This window comes from Macrobrachium nipponense, chromosome 42, assembly GCF_015104395.2.
Source record: "Macrobrachium nipponense isolate FS-2020 chromosome 42, ASM1510439v2, whole genome shotgun sequence".
Lineage (NCBI taxonomy): Eukaryota > Metazoa > Arthropoda > Malacostraca > Decapoda > Palaemonidae > Macrobrachium > Macrobrachium nipponense.
This window is the reverse complement of record NC_061103.1, coordinates 49,098,778-49,126,591: the sequence shown is the minus strand read 5'-3', so window position 1 is coordinate 49,126,591 and position 27,814 is coordinate 49,098,778. Positions and strand designations below refer to the sequence as shown.

The 27,814-nt window shown below is 46.4% G+C and overlaps 1 protein-coding gene across 1 annotated transcript in view; it reads right to left on the bottom strand.

Moving 5' to 3' along the window:
* Positions 1-27,814, bottom strand: part of LOC135213373 (vacuolar fusion protein CCZ1 homolog) — a 221,391-nt gene that overhangs the window by 112,580 nt on the left and 80,997 nt on the right. Inside the window, exon 6 of the mRNA XM_064247352.1 lies at positions 13,547-13,669. Coding sequence (XP_064103422.1) covers positions 13,547-13,669 — 123 coding nt within the window. The remainder of the gene's footprint in view (positions 1-13,546; positions 13,670-27,814) is intronic.

Sequence of the window (27,814 nt, the reverse complement as noted above, 5' to 3'; positions counted from 1 at the left end):
CAACCATCCAGTGACCAAATTTCAGCCCAGAGCTGCCCAACAACTATGTACTGTTGTTGGCCGGCAGAAACAAACTGTTCTATTTAGCTATGTTGTACCTACGTATTCTTCCTTGAAAGTGGGTGGGGCGATTTACATACAAAAAGGCGCTACAGCGATTTCCAAAAATTTTCAGCTGCCATACTGTTAGAAACTTACAGCAATGTAATTACTTGATAAGTTACTTATGTAAAACCACTGTTTCTCTCTCTCTCTCTCAAACAGCATACATATACTTTAATAAAAAAAACAACAGCAAATTATCAATGAAACATTACAGGTTGTCCCCAGTTATTGGCGGACTCAATCATCGGCAATCCGGTTTTTTATCGGCGATCCGGTTTTTTATCAGCGATCCGATTTTTATCGGCGATCCGGTTTTCCATCGTCGATCCAGTTTTTTATCATCAATCCGGTTTTTTATCGGCGATCCTATTTTTTTATCGGCGATCTTCTTTTTTTATCAGCAATCCGGTTTTTTATCGGCAATCCAGTTTTCTATCGGCAATCCAGTTTTTTTATTGGCGATCCGGTTTTTTACCAGAGATCCAGTTTTTTATCAGCGATCCAGTTTTTTATCGGCGATCTGGTTTTTTTATCGGCGATCTGGTTTTTATATCGGCGATCTGGTTTTATGGGGCTTGTCTAGCACCATAAAATCGGTAATTTATGGCGCTATAAGGGTTCTTATGGCATGCCATAAGGGTACTCATGGCGGCCGATAACCGGTTAGGCAAGCACCATAAAGCCCCATTATGGCGCCATAAATCACCGAGTTTCCGTTAATGGCGGTTTTCACTTATCAGCACACCCCTCAGGAACAGAAGCCCCACCAATAAATGGGGACTGCCTGTATTTCACTTACAGGATCCATTTATACTGTGCTTAAACTTGGATTCTGCTCTCTCTCTCTCTCTCTCTCTCTCTCTCTCTCTCTCTCTCTCTCTCTCTCTCTCTCTCTCTCTTATATTTTAATGAAAAAATACAGTCATTGGTGAATATACAACGTTGCTCTAAAACAAAGCGAATTAGTGATAATTTTAGAGATCCTGCCAAGAGAAAAAATCTGCAAATTAATGAAAGTTCTCCGTGGAAAAATGAATCGTGTTCCACAAAAATCTGTGATAAAGTGGACTGCAGAAATGTGAAACGCATAAAACCATGGGCCACTGTAGTCATTTTCAATTTCACATAAAAGGTAGGACAAATTTGTAAGAATTTCTCACCTTACACTTTGTGAATTTGCATATCTTCCTCTTTCCACTGAAGATTTTTTTTTTCCAATTGGCTGATCTCAAAGTTTACCTGGCCTAGGGTGCTGCATATTGATTTTTTAGCCCAGTGCTTAAGTGCTAAACTTCATGCCCAAAAGCCGAGTCCACTCATGAATTTGCCAGACCTCTATTCAGGGATTCTGCAATCACAGACCTAAGGCACAGAGAAGGAACAGCAACTAGAAGAGTGGATACAATCAGTTTGTTTTCCAGACCTTGCCACTTGTCATTAATACAGGTAATAAATAGCAAAGGACTAAATGATTCATGATTCACACGGTCAAAAGCTGCACTAAAATCTAGACTGACCGTGCATACCTCTGCACCTTCCTCAAGAGCACTCTCGACACAGTAGATATTAACAAGAATGCATCGTTAGTGCATCATTAACCTGGAAGCAGGTTATTATCTTTAACAAACCTACAAAGATACTTAGAAAGCAGCACCGCAAAACCTTAGCTGAAAAAGAGGTACTAATAGAAATCAGCCTATATTCTGAGGGTATGAGGATGGACCGAGTCCCTTAAGTCGGTTGCAAACCCTTCCTGGCAGAGGAAGAAGAAGGCTGGGTGTTCCTAAGAGTACCCTTCAAAGCCAAGGGTCAGCGGCACACAAAGACCCAGAGGTCTTGGGCACTGCCTGGCGAACAAGGCAGTTGCCATCTTCAGCCTGTCGCTTGTCCACCGCAGTATCTACAAACTCCCTAGGGAAGAAAGAGGCAGGACCCGGCAACGGTCCATTCCTAAGGGTCAATACCGACTCAGGATGTGCATACCTGGAGATCTGATTCAGGACAGCATCCCTCCTCTTCAGCACCAAGTTTGCCCACAGGTTTGCCACCTGGTGGGTAAGGTAGGAGATGGCAGTGTAGTAAGGTGAATGTGACTGGTGTTTTTTTTTTATCTTTTTAATGTTTGTTTGTTTGTGTGGGTGTTGGGTTTGATTACAGGCAGTCCCTGATTATTGAAGGACTCTGTTCTCTGTTAATAGCAATCCGGTTTTATGGCGCTTGTCTAGCACCATAAAATCTACAATTTATGCCGCCATAAGGGCCGAGTTTCAGTTATAGGCACCATAAGGTGCTGATAATAGAGTTATGGCACCATAACATACCTAACAGAGGCGTCATTAACCAAAACTTGGCGCTTATACATCATCAAGTTTCGGTTTTGGCGGTTTTGGCTTATTAGCAGCCTGTCGAGAATTCTGTTAAAAGGAGTATACATTTTTGCTCTCAAATAACCTATGATGGACAATCCCAAGTGGAGGTGTTTCCGTTGTATGTGGGGAAAACTAAAGGATTAAGACTAATAAAAGAGAAAAGATTATTAGATAGTCATAGCAATATTAAAGTTAAGGAATTATGTTTAGGTGGTAAAAGTAAGTTTAGTAGGTTTAAGTTAGATATAGGAGGAGGACAAAGCCAATGAAGACGACAACACCTTAGGAGACCTTTTCTTCGACCCTACCTTCATCATCAGGATGGCGGTCAGGTCCCCAATCTAAGAGGGAGCTGCAGCCATCACAGGAGCAGCTGGGGCAGCAGCCAGGGCAACAGGAACATCAGCAACAGCAGGATCAGTAACATGAATGACCGGGACAGCCAGGGCAAGAGATGCAGTAACAGCGGACTGGTCAGCAGGTGTCACAGGAGCAGCTGGGCAGCAGGAACCATCACATGAGGCACAATCGAAGTGACCATCATAGAAGGCACAGCATAGGCAGATGCAGCCACAGTAAAACCTAGAGGCAGGAACGCTGCATGCTGGGGTGCCGGGGCATGCATCGCCATCTGGTCAACCACTGCAGATGGCACCTGCTTTGGAAAATGGGTAGACACAGTTGTCAGCATCTTCAAGTATGCTGTCATGGTCACCGTGGTCATGGTCATGGTCAGGGCAGCACGGGTCACCACTGGGAACCTCGTCATGTGGGCCACGAGATCCCGCAAAGATGGAGCGTCAAGGAGCCCAAAGGAATGTCAAGCTGCTTGTAGATCCGTTGCCTGTTGCTCAGCCACCAAAAATGTTATTGTTATTATACAATTAAGTTTGTTCATACTTACCTGGCAGATATATATATAGCTGTATTTCTGAAGTCCGACAGAATTTCAAAAACTCGCGGCACACGCAGTGGGCGGGCCAGGTGGGGTAGTACCCATTCCCGCCGCTGGGAGGCGGATATCAGGAACCATTCCCATTTTCTATTCATATTTATTAATGCCACTGTCTCCTGAGGGGAGGAGGGCGGGCAATTTAATTATATATATCTGCCAGGTAAGTATGAACAAACTTAATTGTATAATAACAATAACATTTTGTTCATGCCACTTACCTGACAGATATATATATAGCTGAATCCCACCTTCGGATGGTGGGAAGAGACAGAATAGGATTTTTTAGGACACTTAAATTAAGTAGATGATATACATCTTGGTTCCTCACCTGTTTGCAAAGTAGACTATGTGATTACTGTCACTTAAGGCTGCTTTTGCTTTAATCAGAGTTGCCAGCCAGGTGGAGACCTGTAGTGCTGGTGCGCTCTGGATGATCTGTCAACGGGTACGAGACCTCAACGTGACAAGACCATCGAGGCCATACATATGAGGGCAACGAAGCAACTGACCACCACCTGACCAACTATTCACAAAAACGCCTTAAAACTAACTAAAGGATGGGAGATCTTCACATAAGACTCACCACAACCTAAAAACACAACAACCAAACTAACCTAATCCTAACTAAGGGATAGGGACAGAGCTACTTCCGGACCCCAAGACTGTGTCCGCAGAAACGTATGGCCCCAGTGAATTACAATCGTCGTAAATCGTTCTCACATCCCTTAGGTAATGTGAGGCGAAGACGGAGTTACTCCTCCAAAAGGTGCAATCAAGAATGTCCTTGATTGACATGTTCTTTTGGAAGGCAAGAGAGGTAGCGACAGCTCGAACTTGGTGCGCTTTCACTCGTAAGAGGCTCAAATCAGTCTTCTGGAAAGATGAATGAGCCTCCTTAATGACGTCCCTTAGAAAGAAAGCAACAGGATTCTTCGATAAAGGTAACTCTGGTCTCTTCACGGAGCACCAGAGATTACCTGAGGGACCTCTTACCTCTTTTGTTCTATGTACATAGAACTTGAGAGCCCTGACCGGGCACAGGACTCTCTCTGGTTCTTGGCCCACCAGACTTGACATACCCTTGATCTCGAAAGTTTTCGGCCAAGGGTTCGAAGGATTTTCATTCTTCGCCAAGAAAGTTGGGTTCACGAGCAGACAGCATTGTCTCCTTTGAATCCCATTAAATTACTAAACGCTTGAATTTCCACTAACTCTCTTAGCCGTCGCAAGAGAAGTTAGGAAAAGAGCCTTCCTTGTCAAGTTTCGAAGAGACGCTGCCTGAAGCGGTTCGAAAGGACTTGACATAAGGAATTTAAGAACCACGTCAAGGTTCCATGACGGAGGTCTCATTTGAGGAATCTTCGAAGTCTCGAAAGATTTTAAAAGGTCATGAATGTCCTTGTTGTCAGAAAGGTCAAGGCCTCTGTGCCTAAAACCGCTGACAACATGCTTTTGTATCCCTTGATGGTAGGGACCGCTAATTTCTGCACATTCCTGAGAAAGAGCAGAAAATCAGCTATCTGGTTCACAGAGGTCGAGGAAGAGGAAACTCCCTCCTTTTTACACCATGCCCTGAAGAAGCCCACTTCGATTGGTAAACAGCTCTTGTGGAAGCACGTCTTGCATGTGCGATTGCTCTCGCAGCTGCTTTCGAAAAACCTCTCGCTCTGGCCAACTTTTCGATAGTCTGAACGCAGTCAGACCCAGAGCGGAGAGGTTTTGGTGAAACCTTTCGAAGTGAGGCTGTTTGAGTAGATCTTTCCTCCAGGGCAATGTCCTTGGAAAGTCTACAAGGAAAGACATGACCTCTGTGAACCATTCTCTCGCTGGCCACATCGGAGCGATCAGGGTCAACCTCGTCCCTTTCTGAGGCCGCAAACTTCCTCATGACTTCCCCCAAAATCTTGAATGGTGGGAAGGCGTACAGGTCTAGACCCGTCCAATTCCAAAGCAACGCATCTACTGCGATCGCTTCTGGATCCAGGACCGGGGAGCAATAAAGAGGAAGTCTCTTGGTCCTTGACGTCGCGAATAAGTCGACCAGCGGACGTCCCCACAACGTCCAAAGGTCTCGACACAACGTCTTCGTTCAAGGTCCATTCCGTCGGTAGGATTTGTTCCCGACGACTGAGAAGATCTGCCCTGACGTTTTGCACTCCTGCAATGAACCTCGTCAAGATTGTCACATTTCTTCTCTTTGCCCACAGCAGAATCTCTCTTGCCAGGGAAAACAAAGTTCTGGAGTGTGTTCCTCCCTGATTTTTTAGATAAGCGAGTGCTGTGGTATTGTCCGAGTTTACCTGAACAATCTTGTTCTTCAAACTCCTTTCGAAGAACTGCAGGGACAGAAATATTGCTGCCAGTTCTTTGACATTTATATGCCAGGCTACCTGTTCCCCTCTCCAGGAGCCTGACACCTTCTTCCCTCCTAGTGTTGCTCCCCAGCCCGTGATGGAAGCGTCGGAGAACAACACTAGGTCGGGGCTCAGAAGACTTAGGGACACACCTTCCTGAAGCTTTCTGAGGGTCCAACCACCATCTTAGATGGTTCTTTATCGGAAGCGATATTCTCAATATTGCATTGAGATCGTCCTTGGCCTTCCACTCGTCCGCAAGGAAAAATTGGAGAGGCCTGAGGTGCAGTCTTCCCAAGGAAACAAACCTTTCTAGCGAGGAAATGGTTCCCAGCAGACTCATCCATTCCCTCGCCGAGCAAGTCTCTTTCCCTAGGAAGGCTGAGATCTTTTCTAAGCCTAGCCGCTGACGTTCCTGGGACGGAAACGCTCAAAAGCCACTGAATCCATCTGAATCCCCAGATACACGATGGACTGTGTTGGGGTCAGATGCGACTTTTCGAGGTTGACCAGAAGTCCCAGGGACTTTGCTAGGGCTAAAGTGAACTGCAAGTCCTTCAGACACTTCTCTCTCGACGACGCTCTGATCAGCCAGTCATCGAGGTATAAGGGAAACTCTTATCCCCGAAGAGTGTAGCCCACCTCGCCACGTTCTTCATGACTACAGTGAACACCATTGGAGCCGTGGTCAGGCCGAAACACATAGCTCTGAACTGCCACACTTTTTTGTCTAAGACAAACCTTAGATACTTTCTTGAAAGAGGGTGGATTGGGATGTGGAAGTACGCGTCCTGTAAGTCCAAGGACACCATCCAGTCGCCCGGTCTCAAGGCTCCCAGAACAGAATGAGGCGTCTCCATCGTGAATTTGGTCTTTTCCACGAAAAGATTGAGCCTGCTTACATCTAGAAACTGGACGCCAACCACCCTGACGGACTGCTTCGGCACTAGGAAAATCCTGTTGTAAAAACCTGGGGACCCCAGGTCCGCGACTTGTTCCACCGCTCTTTTCTCGATCATTTGTTGAAGGAGATCGAATAATACTTTCTTCTTCTCTCCCTGATAGGATGGAGAAAGGTCTCTGGGAGTCGTAGAAAGAGGAGGAAGATCTAAAAAGGGGATCTTGTACCCCTGCTCCACGATCTTGAGGGACCAAGAGTCCGTGTCCCTCTCTCTCCACGCTCCCGCAAAAAACTTCAGTCTGGCTCCGACTGGTGTCTGAAGGACATGCTTCTCACTTGGAAGGCTTTGACTTAAAGGAAGCTCTTCCTCGTGAAAACCCTCTCCCTCGAGGAGCTGCTCTCGAGGGGGGAGCCCCACGAAAGGGCTTAACCTTCTTCGGCGGTCGAACCGCAGCTGAAGAGGTTGAAGGTACTGACGAACGTCTTGTAGACTGGGCCAAAAGGTCCTGCGTTGCCTTCTCCTGCAAACTGTTAGTCAGGTCCTTTACTAAAGTCTGGGGGAAGAGATGGTTCGAAAGAGGAGAAAACAGCAAATCCGCTTTCTGAGCTGGCGTTACCGAACGAGCTGTGAAATTGCACAGCAAAGCTCTCTTTTTCAATAAGGCCGTTCCAAAATGAGAAACGATCTCTTCCGAACCATCCCTGACGGCTTTGTCCATACATGCTAACACGCTGGACAGCTCCCCCAGACTGAGAGATTCTGGGCTTCTCGCTTGTAGATCCAGAACTCCCAAACACCAGTCAAGGAAGTTGAACACTTCAAGAGTCCGGAGCAGACCCTTCAAATGATGGTCCGTCTCGTAGAGGTCCAGGTCACTTTAGCAGAGGATAAAAGAGACCTCCTCTGCGAATCCACCAAGCTGGAGAAATCTCCTTGAGCTGAAGAAGGGATACGAACTCCTACTTCTTCTTTGGTTCTATACCAAATGCCCCCTTTTTCCTCTGAGTCTAGCTGGAGGCAAGGCGAAAGTCGTCTTGCCTTTGATCTCTCCTTCGTACCATCCAATAACTTGGAAGTTTCTTTCTTAAACGCCAACGTTTAGTGGAGAGCGAAGTTTTCATCTCCACAAACTCAGGGGTTTTACCAGTTTTAGATGATGAAAACTGCGAAGGAGGCGACTTGGGAGCTGCAGGCTGAAACTTGTCTTCGAAAGAAGAACGCAACAGCCGCACGAGAACTTTGTAGTCTGAAATTGAAGGGGCCGCAGAAGGTTCCTCTTCAACCGAGTCAGCCGAACTACTCAGCTCTCCTTCTTCTCTACACGGAAGCGGAGACCGCCTGTCCGGAGAGGGCGTCCTAATGTCGGGTCTTGACTTAATCAAAGGACCCTATCCTTGCTAGATGAAGCCTTATTTCGGCTGTCCTCTCTATGATGCTTACTACTTGAAGCAGGTAGAGCTTCCTGACGAGGACGAGTGTCCCTATCGCCACCCGAGGCATCCTCACTTGCCAGAGAAGCGTCCTTGCGTTTCTTAAACGAAAGGGAAGACATTTTCGCTGGAATACGTGCCTGTGCGCGCAAACTAGCGTCTTGGGGTACGACTTCTTGGTCGGAGTCCCCAAAAGCGTCTTGAAAAGAGCCCTGAACGTCCATGCGAGCTTCCTGCCAAGCGTCCTGCCGAGCGTCCTGGCGAGCGTCCTGGCGAGCGTACTGGCGAGCGTCCTGACGAACGTCCTGCCTAGCGTCCTGCCAAGCGTCCTGGCCGAGCGTCCTGACAAGCTTCCTGTCGAGCGTCCTGCCGAACGTCCTGCCAAGCGTCCTGCCAAGTGTCCTGCCTAGCGTCCTGCTAGCGTCCTGACGAGCGTCCTGTCGAACGTCGTGCTGGAGCGTCCTCCTCAAAAGCGTCTTGACGCAACGTCCTCCTAGAGGACGAACGAGATCGGCGAATCGCCGAAGGAGAAGCGATCGGCGAACGAGACGAAGTAGGAGAGGGAGAAGGAGACTGCTTAGTCCTCTTGACGGGCAGTCTAAGGTCCTTCCTCCGCTTAGGCTCGACTGCTGCTGGGCGAGTCCTCTGAGCCATAAGCGTCGATAGCTGGTCCTGAAGGGACAAAAGAATGTTCTTCGTTGGAGAAGAACGAACAGAGGAAGCAGGACTGATCCTGCGAGAAGACGAGGGGCGAGGGGACGCCTCCTTCCTTCTCACAGGTACAGGTACCTGCTTCTCAGGTAGACGCGCCTGTGCACGCAACCCAGCGTCCTCATCGGAGGAGATCTTAACCCCCTTTTTGTTTTCTGAGGGCGGAAAAGCCGTCATACGCATCCTCCGACAAAAGCGGCGATACAGGACGTGAAGCGTTCTCAACGTGAAACGTCCTTTTCAGAGGACGAGAGTCTCTCCGAGCGCTCCACCCCTTGCGCGGGGAGGACGCTTCGGAGGACGAAAAGCACTCTTTCAGGACGCGCGCTCATGCGCGCTCCTTGGCAGCCTGGGACTTTGGTACAAGGCCTGCCGAAGGGACGCCAGATCGGTGGGGAGCCCCCGTAACCCTCTTGCGGCTTTCGACATACCTACTCCCTGAGTCTTGGGAGTCTGATAGAGGTCTAGGCCTAGAGGCATTATGGGGCCGATCTGACGCCCCCTCCACAACACTAGGGGCACGATCACACACTTGCACCGAGCCAGTTTCCAAGGCTTTCACTTTGGTCTCCAGAGTGCGAAGAGACTCTAAAATAAGAGAGAGAGCATTAGCTTCTCCCGACACAGAATCAGAGCCCGAAGGCAACACAGGTTTAGGGGTTGCAAACTCTACAGGTGTTAATGCAGGAGAGATATTAGCCTTACCTTTGGTAGAACCACTCCTGGAGGAAGACCTCCTGATCCTATCGCGCTCCAATTTAAGGCGATAGGACTCATATACTCTCCAATCATCATCGGTCAATCTCTCACATTCATTGCACCGATTATCCACCAAACAATTATGCCCCCTACAACTCATACATACTGTGTGGGGGTCTACCGATGCTTTCGGTAGCCTCACCTTACAATCAGTCCTCACACACACTCTGAAACTCACAGCACTTGATCCAGACATATCTTTTATAGAAAAGTCAATCCAAAATCAAAAAACGGTCCACTATCGCGCATGCCAATTCAACAATCCAATTCAATACCAAAAAACCAATCAGATACTTAAAAGCGAGTCAAATCCAAAAAATCCAGAGCAGAGGTCTGTAAACAGTTGTTTACCGACCGGCGACAGAAAAAAATATGAATAGAAAATGGGAATGGTTCCTGATATCCGCCTCCCAGCGGCGGGAATGGGTACTACCACCTGGCCGCCCACTGCGTGTGCCGCGAGTTTTGAAATTCTGTCGGACTTCAGAAAATACAGCTATATATATATCTGTCAGGTAAGTGGCATGAACAAACTGAAGAAGCAGAAGTTGGGTTAGTGGTGGGAGACTCCTCTTGATTTGAAGGAAAAGTTCCCCCTGATGTTGAAGATTAAGCTGGCCTTAATGCACGGGCCCTTGCTCACAAAGTAGCCCGTAAAAAGTATCCCCCTTGGAGTGAGCGGAGCGCCCCAGAAACAGGTCGTCTTGACTACCCACCCGACCCACAACCCCCCTCTGCCAATCTCTGCTTAACGACGAGAGCGAAAAGGACAAAGAAGAGATAGCTAGAAAGGGAAGCTTACCAGGAGAGAGAAATGTAATTCTTAATGTAAAGGACCAATGGTTTGTATATCATGTAGGAACAACTCAGGAACTGCTGGGCACTTGGGCACTCAGGAAAGAACTGACGTTCAAAGGATGATGAGGAGCGTGTAAGAGAAGCAGAGCATTTGCGAGCCAAAGCCTGGCTCTCTGCAATCAGATGCTCCAAAGAAAAATGCTCTGGGCTATCCCCAGTGACTACAGGATGGAAGAGGACTACCAACAGGTTCCTTGAACTTTTTACACAGCACTTGTGTAGAACGTGTCATATCCACTACACGCCTTTTTTGTGGGCATGTCTTGTCCAGAAAGCACCACTGGTGCCTGGTATGAGAATCTTCTGAGCTTGCACATCCATAGAGATGCTTTTCTGTTGGCTCTCCTTCACAACCTGGGAATTGGCAACAGGTGTGACAGAGGGGACAACTGCCCATGGGCAGACCCCACCAACCTCCCTTAGGCTACCAGTTTGACTCCTCTCAGATTTAGGGGAGTACTATGCCATTGACCTTTGCCTTAGGAGAATCAGCGGGATGAGCAGCTACCTCCTCCACCAACTCTTCACAAGCACTTTTAGCACTAAACTTGTCCATTAGGACTTTCACTGAAGACCAAAATTGGGCCATGGTCTCCACAATCAATAATATCTCTGATCAAATTTCAACTTGAGGCTGGCAATGGGGTCGGGTCTGGAGGTGTGGGAGCCAGGTAAAGGAAAGGGTGGAACAATTTGAGGACTGGGAATGGGAGTCACAGAAATGACTGCATCAGAGACAGGAATATTAGCATTAGCAATAGTATGATAAGATTCCTGGCTAACTGAAGACTTACTACTTTTAGCTCTAGCAGTCACCTTTCTCTTTTTGTCTCTGGCCAATTTATTCAAGTGACCCCAAATTCTTCCACTTTTTATTATCCCAATCCATACACTCCTGACACTCATATCTACTGAGCACAATTGCCCCCTACAATTAATGCTGCACAGTGTGTGTGAATGGGAAGTCTCTTCAGTCAGTCAAGTATTGCAGCAACCTAATAAAGGCAGTCCTCAGTTATCAGCGGGGGTTCCATTCTGATGGCTTCATGATAAGCAAAAATTGCTGATAACCAAATATTGGAGATTTATGGAGCTTATCGATGCCAATGACCAGTTAATGGCACCTCTGTTAGGTATGTGTCGGCACAAATACTTTATTATTGCCGCCAATTGCTGGAAATTGGTGCATTTCAGCACTGAAAATTGCCAATTTTTGGGGCTAGACAAGTGCCACAAAACTGGACAATAACTGAACTTTTGGTGCCAATATATATACTAACTGGGGATCGGCGCTATTATCACCAATTCTTGGTTATCAGTAATTTTCGGTTATCGTCACTCTGTCAGGATTGGAACCCTCATCAATATCCTGGGACTGCCTCTACTAGTAGAACTTGGGTCTGAATGAAAAACAAGTCAAAATCAGAAAAAGTTAAAATCTTGAATAAACAATCAATAATGGTTTGACAAAGGAGGCCTAACTCTATTTGTGCTGAAAGGCTTATTCACCAATTGGTGAATGAACAATCGGGATAGTAACAAATTCCAAAATAAAGCCAGCAGAAACAAATTGAAGCTCTTTGCTGGGTTGCTCCTCTCTTTCCCCAAAAGTGGGCGGGGCAAGTCATCTACCCAAAACAAAATAGCATGACCCACGAATTTAAAAATTTTAGCTGCCATAAGAGTGAAACTGTTAGGTATGTGATTACTTGGTAAGTTACTTATATAAAAATAGAATTTATAACAAAGGACAAACACTGGGGGCTATAAGGTCATTCAGTACTGACACAGAAATACTAGTAAAAAAGGTTTGAAAGGTGAAACAGGGAAGAAACCTCACAGTTGCACAATGAATTCATTGTTAGGAGAGGGTGAAAAGTAATATGAAATAAAAGAGAATATGAAAGGAGGTACAGTAAAAAGAATGAAATGGGTTGCAACTAAGGGCCAAAGGAACACTGCAAAGAACCTTAAGTCATGCCTACATGTAGTGCGCCACGTGAGGTGTACTGATGGCACTAACCCCAATGGGGACTGAGAAAATTTGGCTTCAATTCTTTCTTTACGTAGCTGTTCTAGGTTTGGTATGGTTTGGTAATGCCTGGGGGTCATATGTTATAGTTGTCTTAAGGTTAGGTGTGCGTACTGTAAGGCCATTTGGGTAGAGTTATCATGGCTTTTGTAGCATAACCTCTCTGGCCAGGGAACAAGAAGGGTGCACATAATGATTCAGTTTTATTTGGCTGGTTTTTTTTCCCTCGTTTGTCTGGAGGATTCCAGCACTGCAAAAAGAAAAAAAAAACTAGTTAATGTTCATGGGCTTGTCATAAAACAAATCCATGTTTGCTATCTTTAGTGATATTCCAAACTGTTTAACTTGGATATACATTTCAAGGACTTACATATTCTAGTTTTTATTTTTAATTGGCCACTTTACTTCTGTCAACAGGTTTTTCATCATCTTCTCATTAGGTAGAACTACCGTGCTTTAGATACTTTTGTGTGAATGACATTTATGTGGTTTAAATTTTTAACGCGAATAAGTAATTCTCCGATTTTATATGGTTTTTTTACACATATGACCAACAGAATCCAGTGAATATCCCTAAAGAATGAATTTAAAATAAAAGATTCCCATGCATATTGTAGTAATAAGAAGCAGTAGTATTGTATTACTATGTATAGAGCATGCTGTATTCTTATCTACTGTACTGCACAAGTCACCAAACATGGGTCTTTTTTAGCGACTTGTGCAAAAAACTACTATCCTTCTGTAGTTCCAATTCATCATTTTTATTCATGCAGTATTCTCTGTCTCTTGTATCAAAGGAAAATACAACACAGGCACAAGGTCAACAAAATATAACCAACCACTTTTCATTTGTACCACAATACACAAACAAATTTAGAAAACCATGAAAACATGAGCATGCCCACATAAAGCATTCATTAAAAGTGCTCAAAGCAGCATCTGATGTGCAACATCTCTATATTAGCATAACCCAAGAAGGCAAATGAATCCCATTAGCAGCAGAGGCAGGCAGGAGGCCTGTGGCAAAATGACCAACTACTACAAGTGTACCTGCAACCTGGATCCCTGTACCTGGAGAGATAGCTGGTGGTTGATGACGAAGTCTGCGATGAGGTGATATCTACACGGCCAGGTAACAAGTGATTATTCAGGTACTGTGACAGAGATCGCAAATCTTCCATACAGAGACCACACCTGAAATTCATGAACAGATATAAATTATGCAAGGATCTACACATAAGAGCATGTTGACAGATGAAACAAAACAATGCAAGTGCACAAAAGTTAATCTAGACCAAGCAAACTTTAAGCGTTTTTATAGGGGTTTCAACTATTCGTTGGTTCTAGCTATGCACAGGGGAGTCTGGTACCCATCCCCAGCGAATACTGAGGAAACACTGTATGTGGGTGGTTTGTAGAATGGTGCAACCACTATTACATTGCGTACAATAGTAAGTACGTACGAACAAGACTGTAGGTTTGGCAATGTTACGGCAATCTTTGTAAGTATTTTCATGTTAATATTTCTTGACTGAATATAATTTATAAAAACTTTATTTACTGTACTCATTACAGTACCATACTGTAATATCAATGTAATCACAGCAAAAGAAAGTAATCTATGCATATTGTAAAGCGTATTTCTGGGTATAAAGTGTATTTCTGGGCTCGGCTGTGTCGCTCCGTGAAATAGGTTCCTTTAGCGCTATTTCTAAGTAAAATATTGCTATAATACCAGAGAACTGCTAAATTGGACATGCCAGAATATTCTGGCTCTCTCACCTTTATTAAAAGGTGTCGGTATGGTTCCTGGGGCGAGTGAAAACCACTACCACGGGACACTCTCCAATTAGCCTCTCCTACATCAAAACCCTTTTCTGGTTGTCTTTTGAAAAACACTTTCCCAAGGAATTATTCCTTGAATAAGCTTTTTATTATGAAGATATGCCAATAAAATATAAGGTAAAAATGGTTTTATTACGTTTATGCTTCATCACCAATCGCAAACAACAATACTGGCAGTTCCTGGTTATCGGCGAGGATTCCGTTCTCGGCAGGGTGCTAATAAGCGAAAACCGCCATTAACCAAAACTCGGCGATTTATGGCACTTGTGGCACCAATAACTGGTTAATGGCGCCTCTGCTAGGTATGTTAAGGTGCCATAACGCTATATGCGCCAATAACCGGAAATCAGTGAGTTATGGTGCTATAAATACCCTATTTTGTGGTACTATAAAACCAGATCACCATTAACCGTGTCCGCCGATAACCAGGAACCGCCTGTACTACCTAAAACTACTTCAACTATCATTTGTATGACTGCAATGTTCAGGAAAGTTATTTACTACCAAAATGATAATGAATTTTGAATTAAAATTCAATGTTACCCTAAATGTTATTACCAACGTAATTACACTACTATTACAATTTCTGAAAGGTTTCCAAACAATAAAGGTCACTGTGAAGGCTTACTTATAACTTGATGTTTACATTTTGTTCACTCACCACTCAGAGTTAAAGTTGATTTCATTGATATGGAATTATTTCTTGAATAGGCTATCTATCATAAAGATATGCCAATAATATTTATAAGGTGAAAATGGTTTTATTACCTTTATTGTCAGTTTATATATATTGTTCCCCTACTTTTACACGGTATTAGGTTCTAGAACCTGCCGCAGAACCGCAAAACTGCGGGAATGCAAAAATCCCCTCTAAACATGCTTATAAATGGCTTATAACTGCCAAATACCCAGTACACTATAAACTAAAATGCTTATAACTGTCTATTTTAATATTTCACTGCTTAATTTCATAGTTCAAACAAAATTATACCTTAAATTATCATACTAAAACAATTTCATATCATTTCAAACAAAAATACACCCCAAACCATCATCCCAAAATCCAAAGACATCTTAGATTTACCCTATTACAACTGTCACTCTTAAGTACATATGCCTCCTAAAATGCTTATAACAATGATTTACTCACTTCAAAATATTCATCTTAATTTAATGTAAACACAAAATATCTATAAAATGTTTAATACAAATTTTAAAAAACTTTAATAGACATTAACTATCTGTCTTACAGAACGTTTAACAACTAATCACGTTTTACCCCTTCACTGTATACTTAAGCCATTTTCTCTCATAGTACTGAAATATTAATCCTTTTAAACTGTTACTAATTTGCTTTACTTTTTGTATAACAACACTTTACTCAAAAATTTCTCTATTGTTTCATATTGTGCATGTGACTAAATACTGATCTTCATGATAAAAATTATTTACAGCACATTTGTAATGTAGTTATGTATACATTAACCTCTCTCCAGGTTGGGCCCCAGACTGAGCATAATAGGCATAATAGTAGTTGTACGATTCTCTCTTTCTCTCTCTCTCTCTTGTAAGGGTAACAAAAGATTTATATTTGAAATGATATTACAGTGGTACCTTCACATACGAGTGAATCAGTGTACGATTTTTTCGAGGTATGAGTCGTTACTCGGTCGATTTTTTGCTTTGTTACACAAGCAAAAAATTGAGGTACGAGCTCGAGATGCCGCTACTACGTAGATGGTGTAGTGAAGAAAATTAAGATAAGCAAAGAAAAAAAGTAAATATGCATTGTGGTGGATCACAAGCTAAAAACAACCAGCTGGCTAAATCCCCCCCACATAAACCTAATCACTCCAGCTGCCCAACTCACCCCAGTCACACTTTTCTCTTTACACTACAAAATACATGCAGGACAATTGACCTATACCTACAAAAAACAAAAAAACAAAAAAAACACAAAACACATGTGCTTACTAACCACTCCAGATACTCCGAGCTATGCTTTGCTGTCTGCCAGTCAAGGTCGCTGGACACTAACAACAACCACCAAGAACCACAACCCAACAATACAACAACACAACACCCAAGGACTGCAACTCAACAACACAACAACAACCAAGGAACACAACCACAACTCAACAACACAGCCAACAACCAAGGAACACAACAACAAAACCTCAACAACACAAAAAAAGACCACTGCACAAACAACACAAAAAATCACAACAGCACAGGCACAACAACTCTAAAGCAAACAACACCAAACTAACAACAAATCAATAACACACAAAACTCAACTGACTTCCAGTGCCTTCAATATACTGCTCGACGACACCATAACTGTCACCAGCTCTCACCAAGACTGACCCAAAACTAACCAAAAAACAGTAACTCCAACAACTAACAGGACCAGCAGACAACCCACAACTCACCAACAGCCAATTCAGTCGTTAACCCACCCATCCAGCAATTATGCCCCCCACCCCCTCTCTCTCTCTCTCTCTCTCCTCTCACTCTCTCTCTCTCTCTCTCTCTCGTCTCTCTCTCTCTCTCTCTCTCTCTCTCTCTCTCACACACACACACACAGACGTTGTCAAATGGAACTCCATAACTCCTCCATAGCATCTTTTCCATGAATCTTTTAAAAAGTTACACATTACTTCACTGTACCCAATAATATGACAATTTGTCGAAAATTGCATTTTTCCTAACTATACAAAACCTGAGGGTCCTTTAACAACTTAGGTTAAGGTAACTAGCGGCAGCTGGGACGGTCGTAAGCTTCGAACAGGGGAGAAACGGTAGTTTTAACTGCTTGTCGATCAAGTGCGCGCGCCCGCGCGCCCGAGAGGTGAAGAATCACTTTTGCTTTTAGGCCCATGCAAAAAGTTGCAGAGTGAGGGTGGCATGAGGTGGGACTATATGTAAAGGACCTCAGGTTTGTATAGTTAGGAAAAATGCAATTTTCGACAAATTGTCATTTGTTCCGATACGTAATACAAACCCTCGGTCCTTTAACAATAGGAAGACTCACTTCTTGGTGGGAGGAATCTGAGTCTTTTTGGTGAACAGACTGGTGTTCGTCCAAACCCTGGAGTGCCTCCCTGGTTGTAAGAGCAAGGGAGGGATCCAAACCTCTGTCCGATTGATCGGGGTGTGGCACCGCAGGATCAATGGTCAGACCTCTGGGCCAAGTACTAAGAGAGAGGCAAGCGTATCTCTTCGTACCAGCAAGCAAGAACTTGTTCCTGTTTGCAAGAGACAATCATAAAATGATGGGTTTGTCTCAATTTGGCATCCACTTCCTCCCCCTTGTTGGAGGAAGTGGTGGATATTTACTCCTATCCCTACTGAAAGGGATAGGATGGTGCTCTATTGAGTAGCTCACCTGCATCTCGTCCTTACCCAGCAGGGTGACGACCGTGTCCCTCTACCCAAAGGTAGAGGGAAGAAAAAGATGGGAAGAGGAGCCAGTCACACTCTCATTCCTCATCCATTCTTACGGTCACACCAGGACTCGATGCTGTTCAGCCTGCGAGGGTCTGGGTTAACTACACAACGTGTTGAGCAACCACCACGTTCCCAAGGAAAAAGATCCAAGGAACTGTGGGCAATATCCTGAAGGTAGAAGGAGGTGCATGCGGTCCGGTTGGACCAGGCGCTGCCTTCATTACCTGCGCCACGGAGAAGTTCTTGCGGAACGCGAGAGAATGATGAAGAGGCGTCCACACTCATCCTGGGTGTCGAGTTTCTTCAGACAGCTCCGTCGCACCTTCACAGGACAAAGCAGCATAGCCTTCGTATCGGAGGCGGCGGTGACGTCCATTAGGGAGGGTATTGTGAAGGACTCGAACCAATCGTCAGTTACCGAAGGGTTCTGAGTCTTTCGCTACGAAGATCGGTACGAAATCGAGCGTCACAAATCCCCATCCCTTTGTGCTTGACTTCTCAAGAGAAGTCATGCAGTACCTAAGACGAAAGAAGGGAATAGTACGTATGACCTATCCCTCTTCTCGACTTTGGTTATGTACAGTACTCATACTGACAAGCTATTAAGACGAAGTAATGATTGCTCTGGAACAACCGAACTAAGTCCGCAGCATAGTTCGTAACTGACTCGGATGCTCTGACAGCTGCCGACTGACTGGTTCGGAATCAGTAGAGGCAAGTTGTCCAAGCATCCGGGTAAGTCACGTGACCTTCGCCCTTAAAGAGTTATGCTGAGAGACCAAACAAATAAAATATTTGTTAGGTCAACCGATGCCGGACGGCGCGGCGATGATTCTCTTAATGCATAAGCTCAAAAGGCGAAAGTCAATTGCCTTCAAAAGACCGAGGTCCCTGATGGCAAGAAAATCTCATAGATGTTGAATCTCAGCTTAAGGAGAAACAACACTATGTGACGTTGAAGACGAAGGTAGGGCAATGAATGCAAACCTTACGTACTTCCAGCTGAATCGAGAGAAGAATCTCAAGATTCTAAACCTGTGCTTACACATGACTGAAAACGCTAACCGCCATTTCATTGCTGTCCGTTGTGCAATGAAAGCGGGCGTTCTTCAGTAATGAAACACAGGGGAGAGCCGCTTGAAGAACTGCTTCTCATGGGCTGAACGTTTGGAAGTAGCTGGCAGGTGTGGGAGTAGGCGATGTCTTTTCAATACATCTGCTAATCCGGGGTGAACAATGAACAATTGTACACCTCCGAATACAAGATATTTTGAGGACAAACTCAGATTCCGCAAAAATCATTCGCATTATCGGGATACGATGCAGCAAGAGACTATTACAGAATTCTGTTACCGGTGCGGTAAACAGAAAGATGAGAGTCGAATAGATATCTCTGTTTAAAATTCTCGCAATACCGAAGACGATGAATACTAGCGTTTCTCAGCAGTAGATGGTCATTCATGTATGCGAGAATCCCCGTTAATCAGAGACTTAAGTCCGTGATTGTTGGGCAGAGATACGGTTGTTATTCAATCAAAGCAGGTGAGAAAGACATAAACAACCGTCTATCTCAAAGCGGCAGCTGATACTGAAATGCCTCGGGCAATTCAATACGCAGTAGCGTCGCTGACTCGTCATCCTGAGTTGCCAAGTAATCTTTCCACACGAAGGAATGCGTTCGGACTAGAACCACCGAGCATAAAAAGATATGCTCGAGCAATTATATTTAAGCGAAACGAATTTCGGTAAATATAAAAGCTAAAATGGTGTTGTTGTGACAACACCATAAGTATACAAATTGAAACTGGAAACTCCTGGGAGGTTGCAGGCAACCCGGGTTGCAGTTCAATTAGAATACTTTTCGTCTAAGTCGCAATCCGTAGAATAACCAGGATATGCGCCTACCCCTCGGACCATTCAACTGCTTAGCAGAATCATGTCGCGAGGTTAATATACGTAGTATATTTGTAGGATTCTGAACAACGATCTCCATCCTAAATTCTTTCCTTCAAGAAAACAAAATAAGGATTGGAGATCGACCACCTTCGTTCTCTATTAAAGAGAGTGAAGGAGAAGTCTTCCTCGAAGGAAAGCTTCAATGGTGAACAGAATACTAAGACGATAGTTCCAGCCAAACTGGATATTCCCGTCCGTTCTTCTCTATTCCAGGTTGGTCGCCTACTGTGAGATAGTCTTCTTTCAGCAGCATTCTTCTTCCTAATGCTAGAAATTCCAGGAATTCGAGCATAGGCGAGGTTCCCGATTAATCGTGTAACATATCGGGGATTCTCGTCTCGCTCACTTTGGACCGTGGTCTCGCCTAAGTGTTTGGGAGATCGTAAGAAACTCTAAACACTCTGAATGCGCTAGAAATTCCGTAGAATTCTAAGCAGTCTGCGAAACCCCCACCGAATTCGTCAAACGATATCGGCTGGTGGTCTCTCGATTCCCGTAGAAATCGAGAATGGGGCAGGATCCCTCCTCAACGACCGGGGCTTACGTCAGGTAGGACCCGAAGGTCCCCCTGGTAGCGCAGTCCCCAACGTGGGATCCTACAGAGAAATCTCTGTAGGATCCTTCCCCTTTCCCTCGTAGCCGTAAGGAGAGAGGGAATGGGGGAGGAATTGGATACTCGCTCGCCTTCCCAGTGGAACTAGCAGTTGGAGAAGAGTAGGAGCAGCCATCGCCTTGCGGCGATGGCCTCTCAGAGTCTGGGAAAACGTATCGTCAGGAGAAAACGTTTTTCTTTTTCCCCCCCCCCCCGAGGAGGTTACGAACTCTCACTGAGGTAACGGGTCTGCCGCCACTGTGAACGTCGTCTGGGTGGGGCTGATCGACACCTGACAGGAGAGAGCCGATACCGTCATCCGACTCATTCCAGTCCTCGTCGAGGTCGAAACCTCTCAGGAGGACCGAAGGAGTATTTAAATACGGTGTCCGAAGACACGTAGAAACGCCGCTGTCGCAGTAGAGAGGAGGTGGAAGTAGCTTGATCGACCGGCCAGAACTGAGAGAGCCTTCTTGTCCGGAGGACGAGAGAACTCTGGTTCAAGACAGAATCGGTAAGCTCCGATCGCGGCATACCCACCGTCGGTTTGGGTTCCCTCTCGGGCCCCAAAACGACTCGAGCAGAGACATGGGCTCTGCTGTGGGAGCGGCGATCCTTCCCCCCGGTCGTTGTGCTGACGAATCAGTGCAATAACCTGGGTAAAGTTACTCTGAATCTCGGAAGTTACAGCGTTCTTGAGGAGTAGGACCGTCCAAAGTCCCTCCAACAAGAGCAGCTCCCAGGACCCTCCTCCTTCAGAAGAAGGACCAGCAACAGATCCCTGACGGTTGCCTCCAATCACTTGCGCGTACGTCCTGGTTGGTCCTAAGACCAACCTGGCACGTGCGGCGTCGTGACGGGATCGTGAGCGGCGCATCTCTCACGATCACTCCTATATACCTAGCTCTTCCTGGCGTATGCCGAGGAAGTTGAAGGTATCGGAGAGACAGAACTGACGCTACCCCCTCTCCCCCTGACGGTCGCCTCCAATCACTTGCGCGTACGTCCTGGTTGGTCCTAAGACCATACGTGGCACGTGCGGCGTCGTGACGGGATCGTGAGCGGCGCACCTCTCACGATCACTCCTAGCTACCTCGCTCTTCCCGGTGTAGCCCGAGGAAGTTGAAGGTAGTGGAGAGACAGACCTGACGCTCCCCCCCCGCTCCCCCCCCGCTCGCTGGCAGGACCAGCGTACGTGGGGGGCTGCAGCCGATCACCAACCCGCGGTGGGGATCGATCTGCAGCCTGGCCGTGCCGCTCACCTGTGGCGAGCGGCTCGACTGAGCACGTAGACCCCGGTCCCGTTCTGCGTCAGACGAGCTGCTGCTGGTCACCGTATCCGCCCGGTCCCTGTGGGAGCGGCGGTCAGGTGACCTGCAGAGCTCGCTTTCGCCGTGAGACCGGTGGGCGTCCTCGCGGCACGTCAAACCGCTGGTACCAGCCGAGGCTGGTACCGTCGGTCGAGGGGACCTGGGGGACCTCTTCCCAGCCTCAACCCGTGGCCGGTCAGAGACCGTCACGTCCACCCGACCTGGTACGGCTGGTCGCTGCGAGAGCGGCCGCTGGCCTGGCGAGAGTCACCTGAGCGGCTCTCGACAGTCTTCTGCTCCGTGCCTCGGTCATGACGCTGAGCGAACTCAGGCGTCTTAACTTTGGCTGCACGGTCACCCGAAGGAGATCGTACACTCGGAACTTCTCGCGGACGAGAAACCGAGCCGGTACCTGGCTTAGCAGCAGAGCTGCCAAGACCAGGAAGGCGAGGGTGTACCAGCGGTAGCCAGCACACCCTTGGTCCCCGTCTTCTTCTTCCTTTCTCAAGGGGAAGACTGGGCCCCGTTCCCGAAGGAACAGGAGGACCAGCAGAAGAAAACCCCCCCGTCACACCGGAATGTGACGAGCCCTTCGAAGTTCCCGAAGGAGTCTTCTTAGGGGGAATAACAAAACCCGGTTACCAGCTGGTCGCTGCGAGAGCGGCCGCTGGCCTGGCGAGAGTCCAACCTGAGCGGTTCTCGCCCTCCCCCCCTCTCCCCCTCCTCCCCCCCCCAGCCTTCTGCCTCCGCTGCCGTGGTCTTGGCGCCGAGCGAACTCTGGCGCCGAAACTTTGGCTGCACGGTCTCCCGAGGGAGAGCGTACACTCGGGATCTCCCGCGAACGAGAGACCGAGCCGGAACCTGGCGTAGCGGCATCGCCGCTAGCACCAGGCGAGGAAGTACCAGAGCTAACCGATACTCCTCTGGTCCCCGTCTATCTCTTCCTTACGGGAAGGGGAGACGGCCCCGCTCCCGAAGGAGCAGGAGGACCAGCAGAAGGACCCCCCGTCCCACCGAGGTGGGACGGGCCCTTAGAAGTTCCCGAAGGAGACTTCTTAGGGGGGGGAGGCAGCCTTCCTTCTTCTTCTTCGGCTTATGGGCCTTAGAAGTCGAAGGGGAAGAGGCAGCAACAAGACGAAGATGACACCTTCCTTCTTCGTCAGCTCACCGCAGGACAGTCGTCAGGTCCTCCATCCAGGCCGGAGTCGGGCCTATTGCCGAAGCAACACGGCCCGACTGCACCTGTCCGGAAGGACCTGGGTTACTGGGGAAGACACACCATGGGCAGGACCAGCATGGACAGGCGCAGGAACCAGGAGCGACAGGAACAGCAACCAGCTCAGGAGCGGCAGGAACAGCGGGGCCAGCGGTAAAACAACAGAACGGGACAGCCAAGCCAGTAGCGGGAACCACATCAGCGACAGTTACGGCAGGGACCCAGCCATTCGCCTCCTAGATAGAATCATCGGCAGCCAGCGTGGTACTGGCGGCCGGTCCAGGGGCGAGCTGCTGGAACAGCGGAAGTCTGGGGCAGGCAACCAACGAAGAAAAACACAGGCGGCGGCGGGCATACCCCTCCTCGGTACGGCGGCGACCGGCCCTAGAAGCGGCAGACGGCGTCACCGACACAGCATGGGAGTGAGACAGCGGGGGGAAGCAGCATAAGCGGCCGGGTGGTTGTAGTGGAGACCACTCCAAGGTCACCGCCCCAGACCATCGCTAGACTCTGCAGCAGATCGTGGATGCTAGGCACGCCCTGCAGCCGCAGTGGTCCATACCTGTCCAAGGTCGTCTCCCACGGCATGTAGCACTGCGGTAGCATAGACAGATTAGTAAGAGGTGGGGTTCCCTCACGCACGGGGGGGGGGAGACATGCCCCCCCCCACCCAACGAACGGAAGGAAGACCCCAAAACAAAATACGAGGAAGCTGAGCGGGGGGGGGGGCAGGAAAGAAGACGAAGAATCGGATACCAAGGGAGTCGCGGGAGAGCTTTCCGACGACTTCCTGGCAGACCTTCGCTTCCCCTACCCCCGCACAGCAGTGAAAAGTAATATGAAAATGAAACAGAATACTGCACTTGCGATTCACTTCATAGAACTTAAAGAGGGAAAAATCAATTCCCGGTAAGAGCGGAAACTTGATCCATAAAAATATGATGCTATCATAAATATATATGAAAATGAACAATACTGCACTTGCTATTTTCACTTTCACAGCAATAAATCGTAAAGATTAATTCCCCGGGTAAGAGCGGAAATTGATCCAAAATTAAATTTGATGCAATTAATAAATGAAAATGCAAAAGAAAACTGCATTGCGAATCCACTTTCATTGCATTCTATTCATACAAAATAAGAGGCTCTTGCCGAGCGCAATCAAGCTCTCGGCAACGAACGCACAGGGCAAAAAAATATAATGAAAAAGAGTACTTACTATCTTTTCAATTACACACTTTCGCCCAAAATACATGGACTCGGCGCGAGTGCGCCGCCCTCGGCACGAGACATAATTCAAGGGTTCAATTCATGAAAAGAGCGGAAATCGCCGTCTCTACGGCGATAGCTCCATGTTGATTCATAATATTAAGTAATGAAAATGAAAACAGTGTACTTACAGTTTCATTTTCAAGGATTCAAACAAACCATTAGTAGAAAAACACAATATAAACAAAGCATACGACGATGAAGCGGGCAGAGAGCGATGACGAACACGTCCTTCACACCCCGCGGCCGAAAGCAAAAGAGATTCTTCACCTCTCGGGCGCGCGAGCCGCGCGCACGATCGGACAAGCAGTTAACTACCGTTCTCCCCTTGTTCGAAGCTTACGACCGTCCCAGCTGCCGCTAGTTACCTTCCTATTGTTTAAAGGACCGAGGGTTTGTATTACGTATCGGAACAAATTGTATGTACAGGCAGTCCCCGCCTTACGACAGGGGTTCCGTTCTTGGGGCGTGTCGCAAGCCGAAAATCATCGTTAGCCAGAAAATCATCAAAAATCCTAAGAAAACCTAACTTTTAATGCTCTGGGTGTATTAAAAACTATGTAAACTGCATTTTTATTGCATTTTTTGGAAAAAAACTTCAAATATTGATTATTTTGCATTTTTGGAGTCATATTTCTTCTATCAGATCAGCACCATAAGCGTTGTAACCCTGGAAATAATTTTTTATGAATATACTTGAAAAGTATATTATAAAATACTACTGCTAACATAGCAGTCAATGTTTTGGTCTGGTTTAACCCGCCAAGAACAGAACCACCGCTGATAACCAGGGACTGCCTGTACAATGCTTTGAACAAGTGCTGGTCAAGTTACAGAGAGAGGATCATGTATGTAAAAGGGTAATGAGCATGGAGGTGGAGATGGCAAATGACTTGTGGTAGAAAGGTCTATGAAGTCTGGATACATATGATAGAGGAAGGTGGAGGAGGCTGATAGGAAACAGCAACACCACCTAGAATTAGGTAAAGCTTAAGACGAAGAAAATGACGACGACATACTTTCCACCTTCAGTTCAGCTTGGGCTCTTTATAAGGGCATTTGCTTACATATTGTGATCCTCAAGTTACGAAGTCATAGCACCATTAAGGTGCAACTTCTCAAGATCTTGATGGACTGTTCACATTTTTATCAGAGGGTTTGCGATGAAATCCAACCTGTTTTTCAAGCAACTGCTGGATAAAGAGGTTGGACTTCACTCAACTCATCACAACGACCATCTCTGGTAAAATTATCACAAAACCCCATCTGCTCAAAATGTGAGATGTCCCAAACTATTATGCAGAACTGAACATGAAATTCAGTGTAACAGTTTTGCCTTTTCTTCTTTGGGGTTCAAGCAGCTTTGTTTAAGTTTTTTTCTGTTTAATTTCTTATAGAGCAAGTGACATAAGTCTCCTTCCATAATAGGTTGGTTTACCTTTTCTATTTTCCTTTGCTGATTCCCTGTACAGCTGTATTTTGTTATCCATAATGGATTGATGTCCTGATTGGATTCTACTTTTCCATGGATTCTCTCTGTACTTACTCACCACCTCCACTGTGCTCCAGTCTTATGGAAATTTCCTTAAGCTATCAATCTTTTACAATTCCCAGACAAAAACTAGATTTCAAGTACAATGGAACCTCGACATACGAAAGTCCCAACTTACGAAAAATTCAAGTTACAAAAGCAAAGACGAAGATTTTTTTGCCTCTGCATAGGAAAATAATTCAGGTTACGAAAGGGTGTTACTGTAAAGTCCCGAGATTCGCCCAGACCACCGAGAACAATTTTAAAACTCTCGCACCTTTAACTCTGTGAACTTGACACTATCCTCCCACTCTCCCATTGGTTCCTGCTAATCACCGCCGTAAGATCCTGCTCTCCTATTGGTCAGCATCTAATCCCATCAGGCTCTACATAAAGGCGTCGTTCGGCCACTTCATCGCACCAGCGTTATCGTATGCATGCGGAATTTGTTCGTTCACATATACGATTTCATTTGTTAACGTAAATTCGTGTAAGTGATTTCACTTTGTACTTTATCGTGTTGTGTGACAACTTAATTAGTAACTTAATTACGTATAGTCATGGGTCCCAAGAAAGAGTGTGATCGCTAAGGAATACGGCCGAAATCCGTCGACGATAGGCACCATCCTTAAGCAGAAGGATGCCTTCAAAGCAGCTACACATTCCAAGGGCATGACTATTTTGTCCAACAACAGGAGCCACATGCATGATGAGATGGAGAGGCTGCTTCTTGCATGGATAAAAGACAAAGAAAACGCTGGCAATACGATAACCGAGACGGCAATCTGCCACAAGGCCAGCGCTATTTTCGGTGATCTGATTGCCCAGGCTAAAGACGACGGAGGAGAAGGGACATTGACGCCAATCCCAGACTTCAAGGCTTCTCGTGGGTAGTTTGAAAAATTCCGGAAACGGATTGGCATCCATTCGGTGGTGCGGCATGGGGAGGCTGCCAGCTCGGACATGAAAGCGGCCGAAGCCTTTATTAAGACGTTTGACGAGATGACGATCAGCGAAGGCTACAGTTCTCAATAAGTCTTCAACTGTGACGAGACTGGCCTTTTTTGGAAAAAAATGCTTCGTCGGACGTACATCACTGAGGAGGAGAAGAAGCTACCCAGGCATAAGCCTATGAAAGACAGGTTTACGCTCAGAATATGTTCCAATGCCAGTGGGGATTGTAAAGTCAAGCCCCTACTTGTCTATCATTCGGAGACTCCTCGAGCCTTCAAGGCACACAAAGTGCTAAAGGAGAAGCTTCCAGTGATGTGGAGGGCTAATGCGAGAGCCTGGGTAACGAGACTTTTGTTCACCGAGTGGGTAAATCTGTTTCGGCCCAACAGTGAAGAAATTCTTGGAAGAGAAGTGCCTCCCTCTGAAATGTCTGCTGTTTGTTGACAATGCCCCTGCTCACCCTCCTGGCCTTGAGGAAGATATCCTAGCAGAGTATTCTTTCATCAAGGTTCTTTATCTTCCGCCTAACACCAGCCCTCTCCTCCAGCCCATGGACCAGCAAGTGATATTGAACTTCAAGAAGCTGTATACGAAACATCTTTTCAAGAGATGTTTTGACATCACCAATACCACAAATCTCACCTTGCGTGAATTTTGGAAGGAGTATTTCGATATCGTCATATGCATCCAACTATTCGATCAAGCTAGGCAGGAGGTTTTCGAGGCGAACCTTGAATTCTTTGTGGAGGAAACTCTGGCCTGATGCCGTATCCGCCCCCGAGACTACGAGGGATTCGACGTAGGCGAAGCTGATGCAGATTCAGAAACAGTTGACAATCCTGAAACTTTTATGCAACCAGATCTTGACGAGATCGTTGCTCTCGGCAAGTCCATGGGGCTGGTCGTCGACGAGGACAACATCAATGACCTTCTTGAGGAGCACCAAGAGGAGCTTATGACGGATGACCTGAAAGAGTTGGAGGCCACGCAACATAACGTCATTCTAGAAGAGTTCTCTATCAGCGGTGAGGAGGAGGAGGAGGAGGACCCTATGACAACGGCAGAAATTAAGGATGCTCTAGCTGCTTTTCATAAAGTGCAACAACAGCAGAAGTTAAGGATGCTCTAGCTGCTTTTCGTAAAGTGCAATCATTTGTAGAAAGGACACACCCCGAAAAGGTTTACACAGGTCGTAAGCTTGCGCAATTCGATGACG